Genomic DNA, 20,497 nt, shown 5'->3' on the forward strand with positions numbered 1-20,497 from the left:
ATACATCCACAGGTACACCTCCAATTGACTAGAATGATGTCAATTAGCCCAACAGAAGCTTCTAAAGCCATGGCATCATTTTCTGGAATTTTCCAAGCTGTTTAAAGGCACAGTCAACTTAGTGTATGTAAACGTCTGACCCACTGGAATTGTGATACAGTGAGATATAAGTGAAATAATATGTCTGTAAACAACTGTTGGAAAAATGACTTGTGTCATGCACAAAGTAGATATCCTAACCAACTTGCCAAAACCATAGTTTGTTAACAAGAAATTTGTGGAGTGGTTGAAAAACAAGTTTTAATGACTTCGACATAAGTGTATGTAAACTTCCGACTTCAACTGTAGGTAGGTAGATAGAATTACACATATGTATGTGAACTACGCCTTTAAGATGCTCCTGTAAAGCAGACATTTCTGGCACTCTTACAATATATAGCCTTCAGATGTTGTGAAGAGAAGAGGTTTTGTTTCAGAACATTCACATTGTAAATAGACTGTTACCAGGCAATCTCTCTCGCCTAGCGACCATTATGAAATCCTTCAGAAGATGGATATAGAGCACATCTTCTAATAAACACCACTCTATACCTGTTGAAGTTCTGAGCAAACTCTCCCTCAATGACATTCACTGTGTGTGTGTGTGTGTGTGTACTATTAATACTGTACACCATTAGGGAAATGGCTATTGCAGTGTAGTATTCCATCAATCAGCTCACCATCAGGACAGTGACTGTACTGGGATCCCTAGAGATGAATAAAAACCTGATACCTTGATAATGTGAAACACACATACAAAAACACACACACATACAGATAAATCATGAAAAATAATCTGCTAGTGCAGGGGTTGAGGCTGGAGTGGGGGTGTTATCAGTGAAAACAGAGTCCTGTGTCTTTAACTGGTGGCTGAGCCAAGAGACTCATGAATAAACATGAACTGGCTTTTCTCCTCTGCTCACACAGAACCAATTTAAATCTAAATGAGCCTACATACACAACAATACCAATGACATTATAACCCTTCTGGTCTCTCCCCCCCTCTCTATTCTCTCTCCCTGACCCCTCCCCCAGGATCGCTGATATTCCAGTGCATGACATTACATCCTACTATCCCCCCTCCTTAAACCTCCTTCCTGTAACCCCACAGCATCAAATATGCATACACAGGTAGGTAATAAACATTATATACACCCTACACACACACATATACCCTCCCCATACTTCAACCCCCCTCCACCATACCCATCCCAGCATTAGCAGCAGTTTAATTCATGCGAGGTCATTAATATTCATCATATAATTTATTCACAAAGGAAAGTCAACTGGCTGGATGTCACTGATGTACTTACACAGTTTGTTTTACTATCATTGTGGGGACCAAACAAAATGGATTCCCTTTCAAAGCCCTATTTTTTCCTAACCCCTAATTATAACCCTTAACCCCAATTTATAACTCTAATTCTAATCCTAAAATAGCCTTTTTCCTTGTGGGGACAGGCAAATGAAACACAAGCACGCTCCTCGCCCCAAACTGGGCTCGAACCAGGGATCCTCTGCACACATCAACAGTCACCCTCGAAGCATCGTTACCCATCGCTCCACAAAAGCCGCGGCCCTACTTCTAGGTCTCAGAGCGAGTGACGTCACCGACTGAAACACTATTAGCGCGCACCCACCGCTAACGAGCTAGCCATTTCACATCGGCCACACACGCACAAGGAAAATATGTACACCAAACCAGACTTTATTTACCTCAGTGGCTATTGAGTGGGGAGGGGGAGAAAACATCTGTAGGAGAACTGGGGAGAACGAACAAACAACCACTGGTGAAAGAGACTGGGACAGGTGCACAAAACAGGTATATTTTGGTTATCACTATGGCAACAGCCTCCGGGAACAATAAAAAACAATATTTACATCTTACAGTTAAATGATAAAATGAGGAAAAGGAACAAAACAACAATATGTACATAACTGCCATGTAGTACATTATTTGGAATTTCAGTACAGAAAAAGATCATTGGTATTGTGGTTGGTTTTAGAGCTAGAACTGGGTTAGTTAGCATTCTTTGGAAGATTAGCCTGGTTTCTGTGTCCAGTTCCGCTGCATGGCTACATTGTTACAATCTATGTGGCTACATGACTATGTGGCTACTCAGCTACATGGCTGCATGGATACGTGTCTATGTCACTACATGGCTACATTGTTGCCTGGCCTAAAGCAGAGACAAACATGGCTAGCTACATGACTAAACAAGCCAGTGACACAAGAGCAGAAACAGACTGGTACACAGACCTGTGGAAGGTTTAGGGCTAGATACAATCCAACCTGCAAAGCATAGCTATGCAGGATCTTTAGTATAGAAGTATTTTCTTTGTAGCTTTGTTTAGAAACCACTGTCACATAGTAATTCATTAATGAGTAAATACTGGAGCCCCAAGTATCTCTTTGATAACATCAGAATTAAAGGTCAGGTTATAAACTGCATCATGGATGTTATAACAGTTATTGCAATATTTCAAAATACGTTAGCAGCAAACTGGACGTCCTCGAAGACTGAGCAGCAAACTGGACGTCCTCGAAGACTGAGCAGCAAACTGGACGTCCTCAAAGACTGAGCAGCAAACTGGACGTCCTCGAAGACTGAGCAGCAAACTGGACGTCCTCGAAGACTGAGCAGCAAACTGGACGTCCTCGAAGACTGAGCAGCAAACTGGACGTCCTCAAAGACTGAGCAGCAAACTGGACGTCCTCGAAGACTGAGCAGCAAACTGGACGTCCTCAAAGACTGAGCAGCAAACTGGACGTCCTCGAAGACTGAGCAGCAAACTGGACGTCCTCAAAGACTGAGCAGCAAACTGGACGTCCTCGAAGACTGAGCAGCAAACTGGACGTCCTCGAAGACTGAGCAGCAAACTGGACGTCCTCAAAGACTGAGCAGCAAACTGGATGTCCTCAAAGACTGAGCAGCAAACTGGACGTCCTCAAAGACTGAGCAGCAAACTGGACGTCCTCAAAGACTGAGCTGAAACAATCTATCTGGTTGGTTACATCGAGGAGGAAAGAATTTCAACCACTCTACTGCAATGGCTCTGAAGTAGTTCCCTACTGATTACACTAGGAGCTGGGGTTTGGTTCCCTACTGAGTAGAGTACCTTTACTAAGTACACTAGGGACTGGGGTTTGGTTCCCTACTGAGTACTCTTCTACTAAGTACACTAGGGGCTGGGGTTTGGTTCCCTACTGAGTACTCTTCTACTAAGTACACTAGGGGCTGGGTTTGGTTCCCTACTGAGTACTATTCTACTAAGTACACTAGGGGCTGGGGTTTGGTTCCCTACCGAGTACTCTTCTACTAAGTACACTAGGAGCTGGGGTTTGGTTCCCTACTGAGTAGAGTACTTTTACTAAGTACACTAGGGGCTGGGGTTTGGTTCCCTACTGAGTAGAGTACTTTTACTAAGTACACTAGGGGCTGGGGTTTGGTTCCCTACTGAGTACTATTCTACTAAGTACACTAGGGTCTGGGGTTTGGTTCCCTACTGAGTACTCTTCTACCCAGTGCACTAGGGGCTGGGGGTTGGTTCCGTACTGAGTACTCTTCTACCCAGTGCACTAGGGGCTGGGGGTTGGTTCCGTACTGAGTACTCTTCTACCCAGTGCACTAGGGCCTGGGGAGTTTGGCTTTGAGAAGTGCTACTCCATCCTAGTACAGCAGTAGGTTGCATGGAGATTTCAGTATACAGTCACCAGTGGCCTGGTGAAGAGGCAGATACAGCAGTTCGTATACAGTCTCTCTTCTTTCCATCATTCAATGATACATTATCAAGTTGTTTTTGTGGGCTTTATGCACCAATGATTACAGTGCTATTATGTCTTTGGGTTGTGTTTTAAAGCATGATATATTAGCATAGTTATTACTGTTGTTATTATCATAATTACTACAGTAATATTAATGCAGAGAGAGTAAGAAGACGTCATACACAGAGAGAGAGATGGTTAGAGTGCGTGGTAACATCTTCCCTAAACTCCACATCATAACACCTACATTATGTTCTCATAAACCACAAAACAGCACTTGTCTTATCAAAGCATAACAACAACCGTCAATCCAGAATATTCATATTCATTAACATTTACTAAACAATGTTGTGTAGTGTTTGGTTGGAGTGGTTGTGACATATATTGGTTGGACATGATCAAAATAGCTTCTTATATGACGTCTCTCTTAAAGGACAAAGTGGACTTCTCTCAGTGCTATTTGGCCTATTATCCACCTACGGAACATGTACATGTGCAATAGAGTCACCATTGGCTTGAGAAGGTTGAGGTCTGCTTCGGCACCACATAGGCCAGTCAGTCTTTTGCCGCACACCTAGTACTACACCGGTCTCAGATCTACCCTTCACTGTATGGTCTGTACTGCAGTTCAGGAAATGAAAACCACCATGCTGACAACACAATCCAAGGACATGTAAGGTTTTGGTTACAAGCTTTGGAATCCAAGCCGGTCTTTGCAGAAGCTCTTTGTGAAGAATATTCTTTATTTTTGTTTTCCGTAGCGGCTTTTGTTTCTTTCTTTCTATACACCAAACGTCTTGGACTATCTTGATAGAATCTGTTCGTACTTGCAACAGAACTACAACACTAGTAAAGTCTTTAAACAGAAGTGGGAAGATTACATACCATTTCCTGATTCTCCAGATGATATGGTCTCGACAGGGACATCTGTTGGCATGGAGGGGTTAACTCCTGAGGTATCGGTTGGAAGAAAGGACAGGAGAGGAGAGAGGGAGGAACAGAGGAGTTGTGACTTAAAGCTCTAGGAGGTATGCCCTGTGATGTTTTGGGGCTGAGGAGGGGATGAGGTACACTGGTAGAATGCTCTTTGGCTTCTTGGGCATGTGGTTGGTTCATGGCTCTTTGTGAGGTTGGTTCATGGCTGTGTCTGTGGTTGGTTCATTGTTGTGACTGACGTGCACTTGGTTCATGGCTGTGTGTTCTCTCCCCTGTCCTCTGCAGTCTCTCTCTATCCTGTGGTTGGGTCGACTCTAAGGCTCATGGCCCTCTTCTCTTTGGCCCGGTTATTCTGAAACCACACCTGCACTACCCTGCATGCCAGGCCCTCACACCGCAGGGGGCTGGATTGCTCCCTGTAGCAGACGGAGTTAGGCAACCTGCTGGTGGGTCATCTGGGTACGCGGCCTCTGCTGCTGTCTCGGTACATGCCTATCCACACTCAGACAGACTTGGACTGGTGTTCTGGTCACAGTCTTGAACGTTGAAGCTCGCCATTCCATAATTGTATCCCAGAGACAACAGATTGCTACAGTTCAATTTGGGGTTTGTTCAGGTCAAAGGACAAATCGGTTTTCCCAGAAATGTATTTTCTCTCAGTGGGGACGCCCCATGGGCTTGGGGAGGGATGGAGGGAGGGAGAGAGAGGAGGATGCTGGGAGAGAAAGGGAAAAGGCTGGATGGAGAGAGAGTGACCCTCTCTGTCTCTGTAGGATCAATGGTTGTGAGAGAAGCTGGAGTCACCTGCAGGACCCATCTGATTAAATGAGCCATAGGCAGCTCTGTCAGTCTGTGAACAGTGGTGGGCCCTGACATGGGCGTCCAGGGCGTTCTGAGCCTTGAAGAGAGCCCTGCAGAACGGACAGCGCCTGTTGTTCTCACCCAGACACAGACCTCCTCCTCTCCCCAGGGTCTGGAGCTGGCCCTTCCTCTGACGAGCCCTGGTGTTCTGGAACCATACCTGATGAAGTACAGACAAACACAGCAGTATTACATGTTATTACACAAAACATGATCACCATTACATAATTATAGAAATGTTACTATGAGAATGATAGAGTACCTGCACTACACGTTTCTTCAGGCCTGTGTCCCTGGTGATGCCCTCCAGTACAGAGCGGGTTGGGTTGGAGTTCAGACTGTAGCGCTGGTACAGAACCTCTAGCTGCTCCGAACTGATGGTGGTCCTCTGGCGCCTAGCCCTCCTCTGCTCATCACCCTCTTCCTCTCTCTCACCGTCCATCACATCCCTCATAGGCGTTACCGCTGTCCCTTCCTCCAGCCTACGCTTCAGAAAGGGCAGGGATGGGCTAGGAGCACAGTGTGTGTTTGTGTATGAGGTTAGAGATGGACTAGGAGCACAGTGTGTGTTCGTGTATGAGGTTAGAGATGGACTAGGAGCACAGTGTGTGTTCGTGTATGAGGTTAGAGATGGACTAGGAGCACAGTGTGTGTTCGTGTATGAGGTTAGAGATGGGCTAGGAGCACAGTGTGTGTTCGTGTATGAGGGTAGAGATGGACTAGGATCACAGTGTGTGTTAGTGTATGAGGGTAGAGATGCTTTGTGGATGGAGTGAGCGTTGGTGAATAGGGATAGGGGTGGTTGGTGGCCAGATGATAACAGGGACTGGTACTGAAGCATAGACTGGAGTATTATGGGCTGCATTAGACCAAGGGGGAGGAGAGAGAGGTCTATGGGGAAGGGAAGAGTGGGGAGGCTTGGTAAAGGAAGAGGGGGCAGGGGGAGTTGGGATAAGGGGAAATGCATGGAGAGATTGGACTGGGGTATGATAGTTGGAGAGGGGGCAGGGGTGGTTGTCGATGTTGTAGTGTCCTGCTGCTGCTCTGGAAGTGGTTGTGTTTGGGAAGAGGGTGGAGGAGAGGGTGTTGGTGAAGCTTGGGCTGGGCAGAAGGAATTAACTGGGGCTTGGTCTGTGGACAAGGTTACAGGTACAGATGCCGGTATGGTGGGTACAGCTTGATCTGGAACTATGGAGGCTTGGGAGAGGGATTGGGCTTGGTCAAAGATTGAATCTGAGACTGGTGCTGGGGGTAAGGGTGCAAGTACAAGTGCTGTGGCTGGGGTTAGATGTGCAACAACAGTATTATCGTTGTCCCCCACTGGGAAGGGTGTGAGGGGGTAGAGGCAGTCATACTGTCTGGAGAACGTCTCCAACACTACCGGAGAGATCATTTGCTGGTGAACAAACTCCTGATGGCTCTTCAGGATCAGAGAGTCAGAGAACAGCTTCCCACATTCTCCATACTGCTTCTCGTCCTCCAGGCATCCCTCCATCTCTCTGTTCTGCTGTCTCTGTCTGCTCTGATTGGATTGCAGGGCCAGCTCCCAGCCATATCTCTCCAGCAGAACTCTGAGGGCCTTCTCTGCTCCATCCCTCTTCTCACTCTCCTGCATCTCTCCACCTCCCTCAGGAGATGAGGATGGATTTGACTCTTTCTCCATCTGGTGAAGGGGGGAGTCACTGTCAGCTGTCTCAGCCTGGGTCTCACATTTCGGGGGCTGGGCTGGAGACTGGATGCTAGTTGTCACCAGCTTTGGAGAGGGATGTTTAAGCCCATTTGTCTGAGAGGAGAGGGCAGCGATGGTCTGGAGGGAGAGGGCTGAGGTGATCTGACTAATGTTCATGTTAGGGTTGAGCTGCAGATCTCCAGAGAGGTAGAAGGACTGGAGCATCTGCTGCTGTAGAGAAAACAGGCTGTCTGGGGAGAACTGGAGTGGAGAGAGGAGGTTCCTCTGTTGGAGACTCTCTGCTGCTGAAGGGAGGAACTGCTTTAAGAGGTTCTGCTGCAGTAAGGGGAGGTGCGGGAGCAGTGTTGGACTAAAAAGCTGGGGCTGGAGGAGGACTGTGTGTTCCTGTATATGGGCCTGGGCTAACTTATGTTGCTGTTGTAGCATCTGGGCCTGGGCTAACTGCTGTTGGAGTAACGTTAGGTCCTGCTGTCCTCCAGATGCTGTCAGGTCCTCTACTCTCCGCCTCTTAGCCTGGTGGCCCTCAACCTTCCCAGAGACACCCACACTCAGCTGGGCTTCACTGAGGGAGGAACAGGGACTTGGGGAGGAAGGGGCTGATCTGGTGGCTGTTGGGGGGCTGCCCCTGGTAGATACCTCTCCTCCCCCTGGTGAACGGCTGGAGGCAGTGGTCTGAACCAAGGCTGGAACTAGGGTTTGGAGGGTGTGGGGTTTCAGTGATAGCTGGGTCCGAGCTCCACGGGCTCGTGTCTGGTGCAGTACAGAGCGGAGGTGAATGTCCAGGGCGGAACTCTGGCTGTAAGCCACCCGACACATTCTGCAGCGGTAGGAACTTGGGTCCGGGCTGCAGCGGGTGTCAGGGGAACTGGGTCTGGAGTCCTGCAGGACCCATCTGGCTCTGGCACGGTGGGACAGAGAGTTATAGAGGACCGGCAGGATGGATCTCTGAGTGAAGGACTCACAGCAGAAGGAACACTTGTAGGGCTGAGCCGGGTCCAAAAAACGCTCCAGAGTGGGGTTGGAGCCCTTGCTGAAGGGGTTGGGTTCTGACCCTGCCTCCTCCTCCTCCTGCTGCCTTGAACCCTGGTCACTGTCACCAACCCCTGAACTGGGCCTCTCCTCCTCCTCATCTGGGTCATCCTTTTCATCCTCTCCCTTTCCCCGCTCTCCCTCCCCCTCCTCATCATCTTCCTCTTTCTTACCTGTCTCTTCTTCACTCCTACTTTCCCCCTCCTCTTCCTCCCCCTCCAGGCTGATTGGTTGTTGGATGTGTGCTCCACTCTGGTCAGGGTATGTACCCTGTAGGTGTGTGTTGAGCAGGTGTCTCTGCAGGGCCTCTTGGCTGCGGCACCGTCTGGGGCAGAGGTGGCACTCTGTCGCCGCCCTCATGGCGTGGTTCTGCCTTCGAACCGCTAGACTGCACCTGCCGCAGCGAAACCTGTAACCATGACAATCAGAGGGGGGAGGGGCATCACTGGGAGGAGACAGGGGTAAGGTGGATGAAGGGAGGATGCTGGGGGAGAGAGAGGAAAGAGTGGGTGGGGAAGGGGGAGAGCTGGGGGACTCAAGGAGGTGAGAGGTGTTGTCCTCTGCTGGGTGCTGGTCCTCACAGGGAGGAGTCAGAAGAGCAGGGACATCTTTGGCGGTGATTACTTTTTCTTTTTTTGTATGGTAGTCGTTTGTTTGAGACTCGTTTGTGAGGGATTCCTTCGTGTAAGAGCTGTTTGTGTTGCAATCGTTTGTTTGAGATTCCTTTATATTTGAGTGGGACTCCATCTGCAGTGTCTCTTTCTGCAGAATATCTGGCAGCTCCACTGCCACCTGGAAAAGAAACCAACAACAACGTCAGTCTGAATCTATCCAAATGACTGATTGCCTTTATAGTCAGTCAAAACAGTGTCTTTCCTGTTTGATAGTGCAGATGGAATAATAATTGTGATGCTCCTGTATTGTCTACATCACCTCACTCTCCCATTACACACTAATAATAGATGGAGGAAAACCAAATCAAGAGTGTTTTTAAAATCAACCACACACGCACACACACACACAATACATATATGCCCCAGTGAGAGAGTGAAGGTCAGGCTTAATCTAGACAGAGACATTGGAAAGCCCGGAACATAATGGCCATCATAATCCAAGTCTGAATTAATGAACCTATGCTATTATCAGAGAGAAAGGGGGGAGGGGGAATGGGGGGTGGGGTACAGAGAAAACGGGGGGGCTGGGAAGGGGGAGACAGAGACAGAACAAGGGGTGGAGATATGGGAATAGAGAAAGAACAAGGGGTCGCAGAAAGAAAGAAGGAGAGATAGAGTGGAAAGAGAGGGATAGAGAAAGTGAGAGAAGATGGAGAGATAAGAAAAGGCAGTAAAGAAAAAGGGAGTAGGGAGAGGGTGAGAGAGATGAGAGGAGAGGGGTGAGAGAGGGATGAAGGGGGGAATAGGAAGAGGGAGACAAAGAGCACTGATCATGCTGGGCAAAGTAATGGAGGTTGGTGATGTGGATAAAAATGAGCACTCTTTGTTTGCTGGAGACACTAAAAGCTCCATCAGCTTGACTGCCCTTCTGCTAAGAAAAGGTAGCTAGAACACACACAGAAACACACACACTTACCACACTCATGAGCTTGTCCACACAGTCCTGGACCACACTGTGTGTGAGTATGAGGTGGCGTCTCAGGTGTGTGTATACCAGTGTGTCCTGGCACAGTGGGCACTTGCCAGTAGCCTGTTGGTGAGTAGAGCGCTGGTCTGTTCTGGGGCGTTTGGGAGAGAGGGGGCTCTGTGTCTCCTCCAACCCAGAGAACGATCGCTTGGCTGGAGAAAGGGAATCTCTCTTCTCCCCCTCCTCCTCAATGCATCCACCTAGAAAGGTAACACATACAGTACCAGTCAAAAGTTTGGACACACTTACTCATTCAAGGTTTTTTCTTTTTTTTTTCTCTACATTGTAGAATAATAGTGAAGACATCAAAACTATGAAATTACATATATGGAATCATGTAGTAACCAACAAAAAAAAAGGGGTTAAACAAATCAAAATCTATTTTAGATTCTTCAAAGTAGCCACCCTTTGCCTTGATGACAGCTTTGCACATTCTTGGAATTCTCTCAAACAGCTTCACGAAGAGTGCTTTTCCAACTGTCTTGAACAACTTCCCACATATGCTGAGCACTTGTTGGCTGCTTTTCCTTCACTCTGTGGTCCAACTTATTCCAAACCATCTCAATTGGGTTGAGGTCGGGTGATTGTGGAGGCCAGGTCATCTGATGAGGCACTTCATCTCTCTCCTTGGTCAAATAGCCCTTACACAGCCTGGAAGTGTGTTTTGTGTCATTGTCCTATTGAAAAATAAAATGATAGTCCCACTAAGCGCAAACCAGATGGATTGGCGTATTGCTGGAGAATTCTGGGGTAGCCATGCTGGGTAAGTGTGCCTTGAATTCTAAATAAATCACAGATAGTGTCACCAGCAAAGCACCCCCACACCATCACATCTCCTCCTCCATGCTTCCCGGTGGGAGCCACACATGCAGAGATCATCCGTTCACCTTCTCTGCATCTCACAAAGACATGGCGGTTGGAACACAAAATCTCAAATTTGGATTCATCAGACCAAAGGACAGATTTCCACCTGTCTAATGCTTGTGTTTCTTGGATCAAAGAAAGTCTCTTCTTATTGGTGCCCTTTAGTAGTGGTTTCTTTGCAGCAATTCAACCATGAATGCCTGATTCACAGTCTCCTCTGAACAGTTGATGTTGAGATGTGTCTGTTACTTGAACTGTAATCTGAGGCTGGTAACTCTAATGAACTTATCCTCTGCAGCAGAGGTATCTCTTGGTATTCCTTTCCTGTGGCGGTCCTCATGAGAGCCAGTTTCATCATAACGCTTGATGGTTTTTGTGACTTTACTTGAAGAAAAGTTCAAAGTTCTTCAAATTTTCCGGAATGACTGACATTCATGTCTTAAAGTATTGATGGACTGTAGTTTCTCTTGCTTCATCAAATATCAAACACCTCCAATCCAAAGTTAAATCTAGAATTGGCTTCCTATTTCGCAACAAAGCATCCTTCACTCATGCTGCCAAACATACCCTCGTAAAACTGACCATCCTACCGATCCTCGACTTCGGCGATGTCATTTACAAAATAGCCTCCAATACCCTACTCAATAAATTGGATGCAGTCTATCACAGGGCCATCCCGAACTACAAAAATCTCTGAAACTGGAAACACTTATCTCCCTCAATAGCTTTAAGCACCAGCTGTCAGAGCAGCTCACAGATTACTGCACCTTTACATAGCCCATCTATAACTTAGCCCAAACAACTACCTCTTCCCCTACTGTATTTATTTATTTATTTTGCTCCTTTGCACCCAATTATTTATATTTCTACTTTGCACATTCTTCCACTGCAAATCCACCATTCCAGTGTTTTACTTGCGATATTGTATTTACTTCGCCACCATGGCCTTTTTTTTGCCTTTACCTCCCTTATCTCACCTTATTTTCTCACATCGTATATAGACTTGTTTATACTGTATTATTGACTGTATGTTTGTTTTACTCCATGTGTAACTCTGTGTTGTTGTATGTGTCGAACTGCTTTGCTTTATCTTGGTCAGGTCGCAATTGTATATGAGAACGTGTTCTCAACTTGCCTACCTGGTTAAATAAAGGTGGAAAAAAATATATATATAATTTGAGCTGTTCTTGCCATAATATGGACTTGGTCTTTTACCAAATAGGTCTATCTTCTGTATACCACCCCTACCTTGTCACAACACAACTGATTGGCTCAAAAGGCATTAAGAAGGAAAAAAATTTCACAAATTAACTTTTAACAAGGCACACCTGTTAATTGAAATGCATTCCAGGTGACATCCTCATGAAGCTGGTTGAGAGAATGCCAAGAGTGTGCAAAGCTGTCATCAAGGCAAAGGGTGGCTACTTCGAAGAATCTCAAATATAAAATATATTTATTTAATACTTAGTTACTAGATGATTCCATATGTGTTATTTCATCGTTTTGAGGTCTTCACTACTATTCTACAATGTAGAAAATAGTACAAATAAAGCGTGTCCAAACTGGTACTGTATGTTAATACACAGCAACACACACACATACTAAATACTAATTGATCCAGTATACATTTTCTATTAGGAAACCTTCTGGGGTTCAGACCAGTTCATTCAGACTGAATACCTGGTATTGACTGTTTAATTAATAGAGTCGCAGACTGAGTTAGACCAGATTTAAATCCTGACAGTTAGACCAGATTTAATCCTGACAGTTAGACTACAGGAAATTAGAGTCATTAGAGTCATCAGAAAGGTACTCTCCCTCTATCTCTCTGTGTATCTCTCTCCATCTATCTCTGTCTTCCGCACCTGCTCTCTCCCTCTACTGCACCTGCTCTCTCCCTCTACTGCACCTGCTCTCTCTACCTCTGAATGCTTGGCTATGAAAAGAAACTGACATTTACTCCTGAGGTGCTGACCTGTTGCACACTCTATAACCACTGTTATTTGACCCCGCTGATCATCTATGAACGTTTGAACATCTTGAAGAACGATATGGCCTTAATGGCCATGTACTCTTATAATCTCCACAGGGCACAGCCAGAAGTGAAGTTGCCACCCCTCAGAGCCTGGTTCCTCTCTAGGTTTCTGTCTCTCTAGGGAGTTTTTCCTAGCCACAGTGCGTAGACATCTGCATTGCTTGCTCTCTGGGGTTTTAGGCTGGGTTTCTGTATAAGCACTTTGTGACATCTGATGATGTAAAAAGGGCTTTATAAATTTATTTGATTGATACACTGAGGGAAGATTTCCCGGGTTCTGATTAAGCCTAGTGCTGCTAGACTAAAAAACATGCCGGAGAAGCTCTATTGACAGTGCTTTTTAGTCCAGGATTAGGCTCGGAGTCTGGGTAACTGACCCTTTAAATCTCTATTCTAGAACATTAAAGTTCAATAGCAGTGTCTCAGTGGTGATGTCTCAAGTTAGCATTGTCAGGGGCAATATGGGATGTAACGAGCTTGTTTCGACAAACCAATTAACCCAATAGATCCCTGACCATAATCAATCATTCCTTCTCTCTCTATCACTCTCTCTTCACCCTGCTCCATCTCTCCAGGTTTCTTCTCTCCGTTGACATTATAGGCCTGCAGATCATTTTCTCCATTCTATTCGTCAACTTGTTCTGGACTGGTTCTCAAATATGGTTGAAACTCCCTCTTGCCAATGCCTTAATTAATCATAAACTTTTAAATTCATCAGGTGGACTGAACAAGTGCACACTTCAGATAGCTGGTCATTTCCAAATCCCTCCTAAGTCTCTTACCTGTCTCAGGACTGGGACACTTCCTAATGGTGAAAGTAGCCGCTAGCCCCTCCCCTTCCTCCAGGCTCCTCCCTCTCACTAACTGCAAGTAATGAAGCTCCCTCTTCTGATGACCAGGGGAGTGGGTATGTCTCAATAGGTGGAGTTTAGAACAGGAGGAGTAGTTACACAGGACACAGTGGAACAACCAGGACCCTCCATCTACTGCACTGTCATACTGCTGTAAGAACTAGAGAGAGAGGGTGATAGGTTGGGGTTAGACTGTGACGGAGAGAAAGATGCACTAAATAAATCTGGTCCCTGTGCTTTATTTGCTGTCTATATGCCAGATATTTAGAAATAATCTTATAGTCCAAGTACAGCAATGACACAGGCCTCCAAATTGTGTGTGTGTGTACTGACCCTGTAGACTCTGAGGCTGGCCTGGTGTTGGGTGTTGATGCTGTGTATTTTCAGTTTCTCCAAGCTGGTGGTCTGGAAGTCACACAAGTTACACTTCAGCTGAACTGGGTTGCCTGTAGCAACCAACTTCCCAAATTCCTCCCTGTCCCCGGCCTCCCCCTTCTCCCAGAGGTGGGAAGCCAGCTGGTACTGGGCCCTGTGTCTGTCTGTCTGGCAGTGCAGGGTGAAGTTAGCCCTGAGGGGGGTGCTGTAGCCACACAGCCTGCAGTAGCAGCCTCCAGCCACCAGAGAGCGCCACTCAGACTGGGGCAGGGAGCAGGGGGCACTCAGGTGAGACATAAGAGACTCCAGACTGTCAGAGGAGAAACTGGAACACACCAGGCACTGGAACACACCACAGGAAAGAGGAGAAGAGGGGGAGAGAGACAGTGGAGGAGGGGGAGAAGGGGATGGTGAGGAGGAGGGAGGATGAGAGGGGGAGGGGTTCAGGATTGAATCCGGGGCGACTGGCTCCTCTGCTGATAGTTGATGCATATCCAAAGACTGTTCCCCACTTAGAATACACAGCACACAAACAGGCCGTGAGAAAACATACTGTACATATAAGCATGGATATAATCAACTATCAACCTAACTTGATGTGCCAGTGAACAGAGCCCAACAGAACAGTTATTGAGTATGTGTGTGTGTGGTCTCTCCCCTATGCTGTGTGTGAGTTGAGGAGGCAGACACCTGCAGTGGGCCAGGTAGTAGCTTCTCTGCAACACGTTGTGTGTTTGTTTCAGGCGCAGCACGTTAGGCATGTGTTTCTCGCTGGTGATGTGTATGCAAAGATTCCGGGCAATGCTGGTCTCATAATCACACACCTCACACCGCCACCTCTTACCCTGGGAAGGGGGCTGGCTGGGGTAGGGTGTGTTGTGTGTGCAGGGGGCTGTGTGACTGTGGGGTGTGTGCGTCCGTAGCCCTGTTCGCCTGCCGTGTCTCTGACAGTGTAGCCCCCATTGTGTGCGGAGTGTGTGTGTGTGTGCCGTGCGCAGGGTGTGTGTGTCCTGCTACCTGTACGTTGCTGAGGTGTTTGTCTGACTGCATGTGTATGCTGAGGTTTCCTTTAGAGGAGGTTGTGTAATCCCACACACCACAGAGGTAGGGCTTGTACTCACAGACATAACTCTCTCCCCGGGACAGACGAGGGTGGGCCTTCCCCGTGCTACAGTACACACACACACCCCTTGACCCTCCACACACACACTTCTCCCCCGAGCCCCCCCACACACACACACAAGCCCCCAGATGCAGGGTGTTTTTCTCTGAGGTGGGCATGCAGTGTCTGCTGGGACTTGTAGTGCCAGTTACATTTGGGGCATTTGAGTATCTTGCAGGAGTTCCAGGAGTATATCAAGGCCATGTGACTGTTCAGTGAGCCAGGAGAGGACGGAGAGGGGTGGAGGTGATTAGAAACGGTCTTTAAGTTATCATCTCCCTCTCTATCATTATCTCCTTCTATCTCTCCATATCCCTCTCTTTTTCCATCTGTCTCTTTCGGGTTGTTGTTTGGTTTTGGAACTTTGGCGGTGTCTCCATTGGCAATAAGGGAAGTGTGAGTGGTGTCTGCCCTCCTATCATCTGTAACAGGTGTGCTGGTGGACTCAGGCAGGGCTGACTTCTGGGGTTTAATAAAGCTCAGAGGAAAACTAGGACTACTGCACTGCACTCTTCCTGTATCTCTCATCTCTGTCTCGCTCTGAGGAAGGAGACGAGGAAAAAAAGGTAGAGCATTTTGGAGAAGAGGAAGAAGTGATGAGGGTGTTATTGTTCAGAGTGCCACTGGCCATAACTGTGCAGGAGGCAGAGCTGTGCTGGCTCCGTCGAGGTAATAGACTGCATTTGGCTTTGGTTTGAGGTGGCCTCTTCCCTCTGTTTCTCCTCCTTTCCTCCTCTGTCTTTGCTACTAAAGGCTGGTGCAAGGTTCTCTCTCCCCACCGTTTCCTCTCTGTCATCCACCAGCAACAATCTTTCTTTCTCCTTCTTCTCCTTTAGCTTCTCTTCCTCTTCCTCCAGTCTGCCTCCATGTGAGTGTCCAACCCTCTCCCCTCCCTCCCCTCCCGGGGTCTCCTCTCTGCCTGCGGTCCCCTCTGCACTGCTCTGTCTCTGTCTGGATCAGGGTGGGGGGCTCTTTGGCTGGGGTCAGGGCTAAGGTTTGAGAGGACAACCCCTCACAGGGAATCAATCACTTCCAGGGTCAGGGGTGGATGGGATAACAGTTTGGGGCTTTTCAGGTTCTCTCTCCTGTCCTCACCGCTGTTCATAACGGTGCTTACAAAAGCCACACATTGCTACCCCACCTGAGAGAAGCAGATTGTTTTTTTGTTGTATTCACATAAATACTGTGAATAAATTAAGAAATGCATATACACTACCAAGAACGTTGTTACTGCAACACAATAACCAACAGACTTGTAGGCATTGGCAAGACTCTACTAACTTATAGCTGCTCCCCTGGCCCTAAAGGTTTTCATTTCCACACAGATAGAACAATAACCTAGGGCTATGTCCAAATAATGGCCCCCAAAAAATACTAAAAAACGTGGAACTACTGTATCTCTGACAGTAGCCTGCAACTGCTGCTGGTAACCAACATACACCGGCTGACACAGACATACATTATTTAACTGGAATGGTGACTTTGGCGATGTTAATTTTATTGTAGCCTACTTCTGTCTTCGTTTAGCCTACTCTAGAGAGAACAAGTACAAACAGCCCGCACCAGTTTACAAAGGCACAGCGCTCTTCTTTCCAGTCAACAACCACAGCCAAACAAAGGTGACACTCAAAACTCGCACTGACGAAACAAACACATTTGCGTTAAGATAAACAGTCCGCTGGTCTGTAGAATAATTATGTCTAGGTTAGGCTATAATAAAGTAATACAAATGTCGATATAACAGGCACCAGTAGCCGTCAACAACGAACCCATGCAGCTTTCATTACCTGGGTTACATGGGCTGTGCGAAATCCCCGACAGTTAGAAAAATACGCAGACTCACATCTGTACGGCAGTGTCTGTCGTCTGCGGACTCCTTGGAGCTGTAGTAATCCAGTCACATAGAGGGTCTACTGAACATCCACATATTACCTTTGAACCAGAGAGAGCAGCATAACAGTCTATGTTCCTAAAATCTTCTTCTTAAAGTTATATATACTGTAAACATTGGGACGGAAGGGGAAAGGTACAGTTAGGTCTGATCATATAGGAGAGAAAAACACTTAGCTATTTATTATTCCTGCTAGTTGGTTTCCTGCAAATGGCTAAAACATCCCATTGCGCATGTGCGTAATTGCGCAGACAGCATCAATTGGATGCGGCGGAGCGGAGGAGAGGAAGGGGAAAGAGTGGGAGCAGTAGACTACGGAGGAGAGGATGAAGGATGGAGGGAGAAAATAGGGAAGTAATGGATTATCATTGTAATGATGATATTGGATGTTATAGAAAATAAGAAAGGGATGGAATAATTGATACATTTTGACACAAAAATTCTTAAGTGAAATGTAGGCCAAATACAGTTGATTTGTGGATATACAGTATATCGAACTCATACACCTTGTATCATCTGTACCATCAGACGCATGCTTGAAATAGAACACCAGGGTTGGGGAGTAATCAATGGATACAGTGGGGCAAAAAAGTATTTAGTCAGCCACCAATTGTGCAAGTTCTCCCACATAAAAAGATGAGAGGCCTGTAATTTTCATCATAGGTACACTTCAACTATGACAGACAAAATTAGAAAAAAAATCCAGAAAATCACATTGTAGGATTTTTAATGAATTTATTTGCAAATTATGGTGGAAAATAAGTATTTGGTCAATAACAAAAGTGTATCTCAATACTTTGTTATATACCCTTTGTTGCAATGACAGAGGTCAAACGTTTTCTGTAAGTCTTCACAAGGTTTTCACACACTGTTGCTGGTATTTTGACCCATTCCTCCATGCAGATCTCATCGAAAGCAGTGATGTTTTGGGGCTGTTGCTGGGCAACACAGACTTTCAACTCCCTCCAAAGATTTTCTATGGGGTTGAGATCTGGAGACTGGCTAGGCCACTCCAGGACTGAAATGCTTCTTACGAAGCCACTCCTTCGTTGCCCGGACAGTGTGTTTGGGATCATTGTCATTCTGAAAGACCCAGCCACGTTTCATCTTCAATGCCCTTGCTGGCTCCATTCTTTCTTTCCTTAACATGGATCAGTCGTCCTGGTCCCTTTGCAGAAAAACAGCCCCAAAGCATGATGTTTCCACCCCCATGCTTCACACTTTATGGTGTTCTTTGGATGCAACTCAGCATTCTTTGTCCTCCAAACACGACGAGTTGAGTTTTTACCAAAAAGTTATATTTTGGTTTCATCTGACCATATGACATTCTCCCAATCTTCTTCTGGATCATCCAAATGCTCTCTAGCAAACTTCAGACGGGCCAGGACATGTACTGGCTTAAGCAGGGGGACACGTCTGGCACTGCAGGATTTGAGTCTCTGGCGGCGTAGTGTGTTACTGATGGTAGGCTTTGTTACTTTGGTCCCAGCTCTCTGCAGGTCATTCACTAGGTCCCCCCGTGTGGTTCTGGGATTTTTGCTCACCGTTCTTGTGATCATTTTGAACCCACGGGGTGAGATCTTGCGTGGAGCCCCAGATCGAGGGAGATTATCAGTGGTCTTGTATGTCTTCCATTTCCTAATAATTGCTCCCACAGTTGATTTCTTCAAACCAAGCTGCTTACCTATTGCAGATTCAGTCTTCCCAGCCTGGTGCAGTTCTACAATTTTGTTTCTGGTGTCCTTTGACAGCTCTTTGGTCTTGGCCATAGTGGAGTTTGGAGTGTGACTGTTTGAGGTTGTGGACAGGTGTCTTTTATACTCTTAAAGAAGAAGTTACAGGTCTGTGAGAGCCAGAAATCTTGCTTGTAATGTAGGTGACCAAATACTTATTTTCCACCATAATTTGCAAATAAATAAATTAAAAATCCTACAATGTGATTTTCTGGATTTTTTTTTCTCATTTTGTCTGTCATAGTTGAAGTGTACCTATGATGAAAATTACAGGCCTCTCATCTTTTTAAGTGGGAGAACTTGCACAATTGGTGGCTGACTAAATACTTTTTTGCCCCACTGTATATGTAATGGATTACAAAAAACGGTAACTGTAATCCATTATGTTACCTGCAAAAAAAATATTGTAATCAGATCACAGATACTTTTTAAAAAATTGAGTATTACTTAAATTCAGAAAGGATGACACTTCTCTGTTTTCTCAATGACTTTCAAATCAGAATTGAAAAAAAAGGCGCAGATTTAAATTTGTTCCACCAGAGCGAGTCTGACCACAAGTCAGAGACCACTATTATGACACACCAAATGTGTTTGATGGATCGAGGGAAACCAGCAGGAATAGGTTTTTGTGGGCTACAGTCCAAGCTGTCTTCCAATGGTGCAACTGCTGTCGGCATCAAAAGATTATCCAACTTGAATAAACGCTTAGAGGTACAGTAAGGAAGACAGCAGTATCGCTGTAGCAGTAGTCTACAGCGATACGGATAACACTTATTATTGATATCTACATAGCGCATTGATGTGAATCACACTGCTGCTCTCTCATTTACCTATTTACGCTTTACGGATTGTGGTTGTTGTGGATGGCTGTTCACAAATCTAAATGTGTATTTGAACCCAATAATGGTTGAATTCAAGAATTGAATCTGCCTATCAATCATTGTTTTTGAAACCAGTGGACAGCCAGTGAAAAATGCGCTCTTGCAACAGCTGCATAGAGCGGATCCCAGCCTATGGAATAAAAAAATCTAATTCGTGCTGGAAATAAAAACTTGCTCACTTTTGATAGACTTAAATTGGCAATCTGTAGTTGCTACATCCATTTTTCAACGTATAAATTATATATAAAAATATATATCCATTGATTCTTGAAGAATATAACATAAATGCTTCATGAGTTTAGCTCAACTGTCACACTCCATGAGAACCCAAAATATAAGCTTGTTTTTCTCCAATGTTTGTAAACAATGTAAATGTAAACAACCACTTTATAGTCTCATAACATGGTTAAAACAATCATTTTTATATCATGGGATGGTCAGTCCATAGCTCTGTCTATTAATCTGAGAGCGGTTACATGTCTCCAGGCCCAAGTACTTGGTGAACCAGATGAGGCAGTCATTTGAGAAACCAATGCTGTTGAGTCTGCCGATAAGAATTAGGTGATTGACAGAGTTGAAAGCCTTGGCCAGGTCGATGAATATGGCTACACAGTAATGTCTTTTATCGATGGCGGTTATGATATCATTTAGGACCTTGACCGTGGCTGAGGTGGACCCATGACCAGCTCTGAAACCAGATTGCATAGTGGAGAAGGTACGGTGGGATTCTAAATGGTCGGTAA

At 46.0% G+C, this 20,497-nt stretch overlaps 1 protein-coding gene across 1 annotated transcript; it reads right to left on the minus strand.

Moving 5' to 3' along the window:
• Positions 1–821: 821 nt before the first annotated feature.
• On the minus strand, positions 822–16,076 carry LOC110521650 (zinc finger homeobox protein 3). The gene is made up of 5 exons (XM_021599348.2): positions 14,046–16,076; positions 13,644–13,872; positions 9,912–10,162; positions 5,865–9,113; positions 822–5,762 (listed from the first exon to the last, which is right to left on the minus strand). Exons 1-5 carry the CDS (start codon positions 14,577–14,579, stop codon positions 5,517–5,519), a joined length of 4,509 nt encoding a protein of 1,502 aa, XP_021455023.2. The 5' UTR covers positions 14,580–16,076; the 3' UTR covers positions 822–5,516.
• Positions 16,077–20,497: the final 4,421 nt, after the last annotated feature.

Source organism: Oncorhynchus mykiss, chromosome 1 (assembly GCF_013265735.2).
Source record: "Oncorhynchus mykiss isolate Arlee chromosome 1, USDA_OmykA_1.1, whole genome shotgun sequence".
In the NCBI taxonomy this organism is placed as follows: Eukaryota; Metazoa; Chordata; class Actinopteri; order Salmoniformes; family Salmonidae; genus Oncorhynchus; species Oncorhynchus mykiss.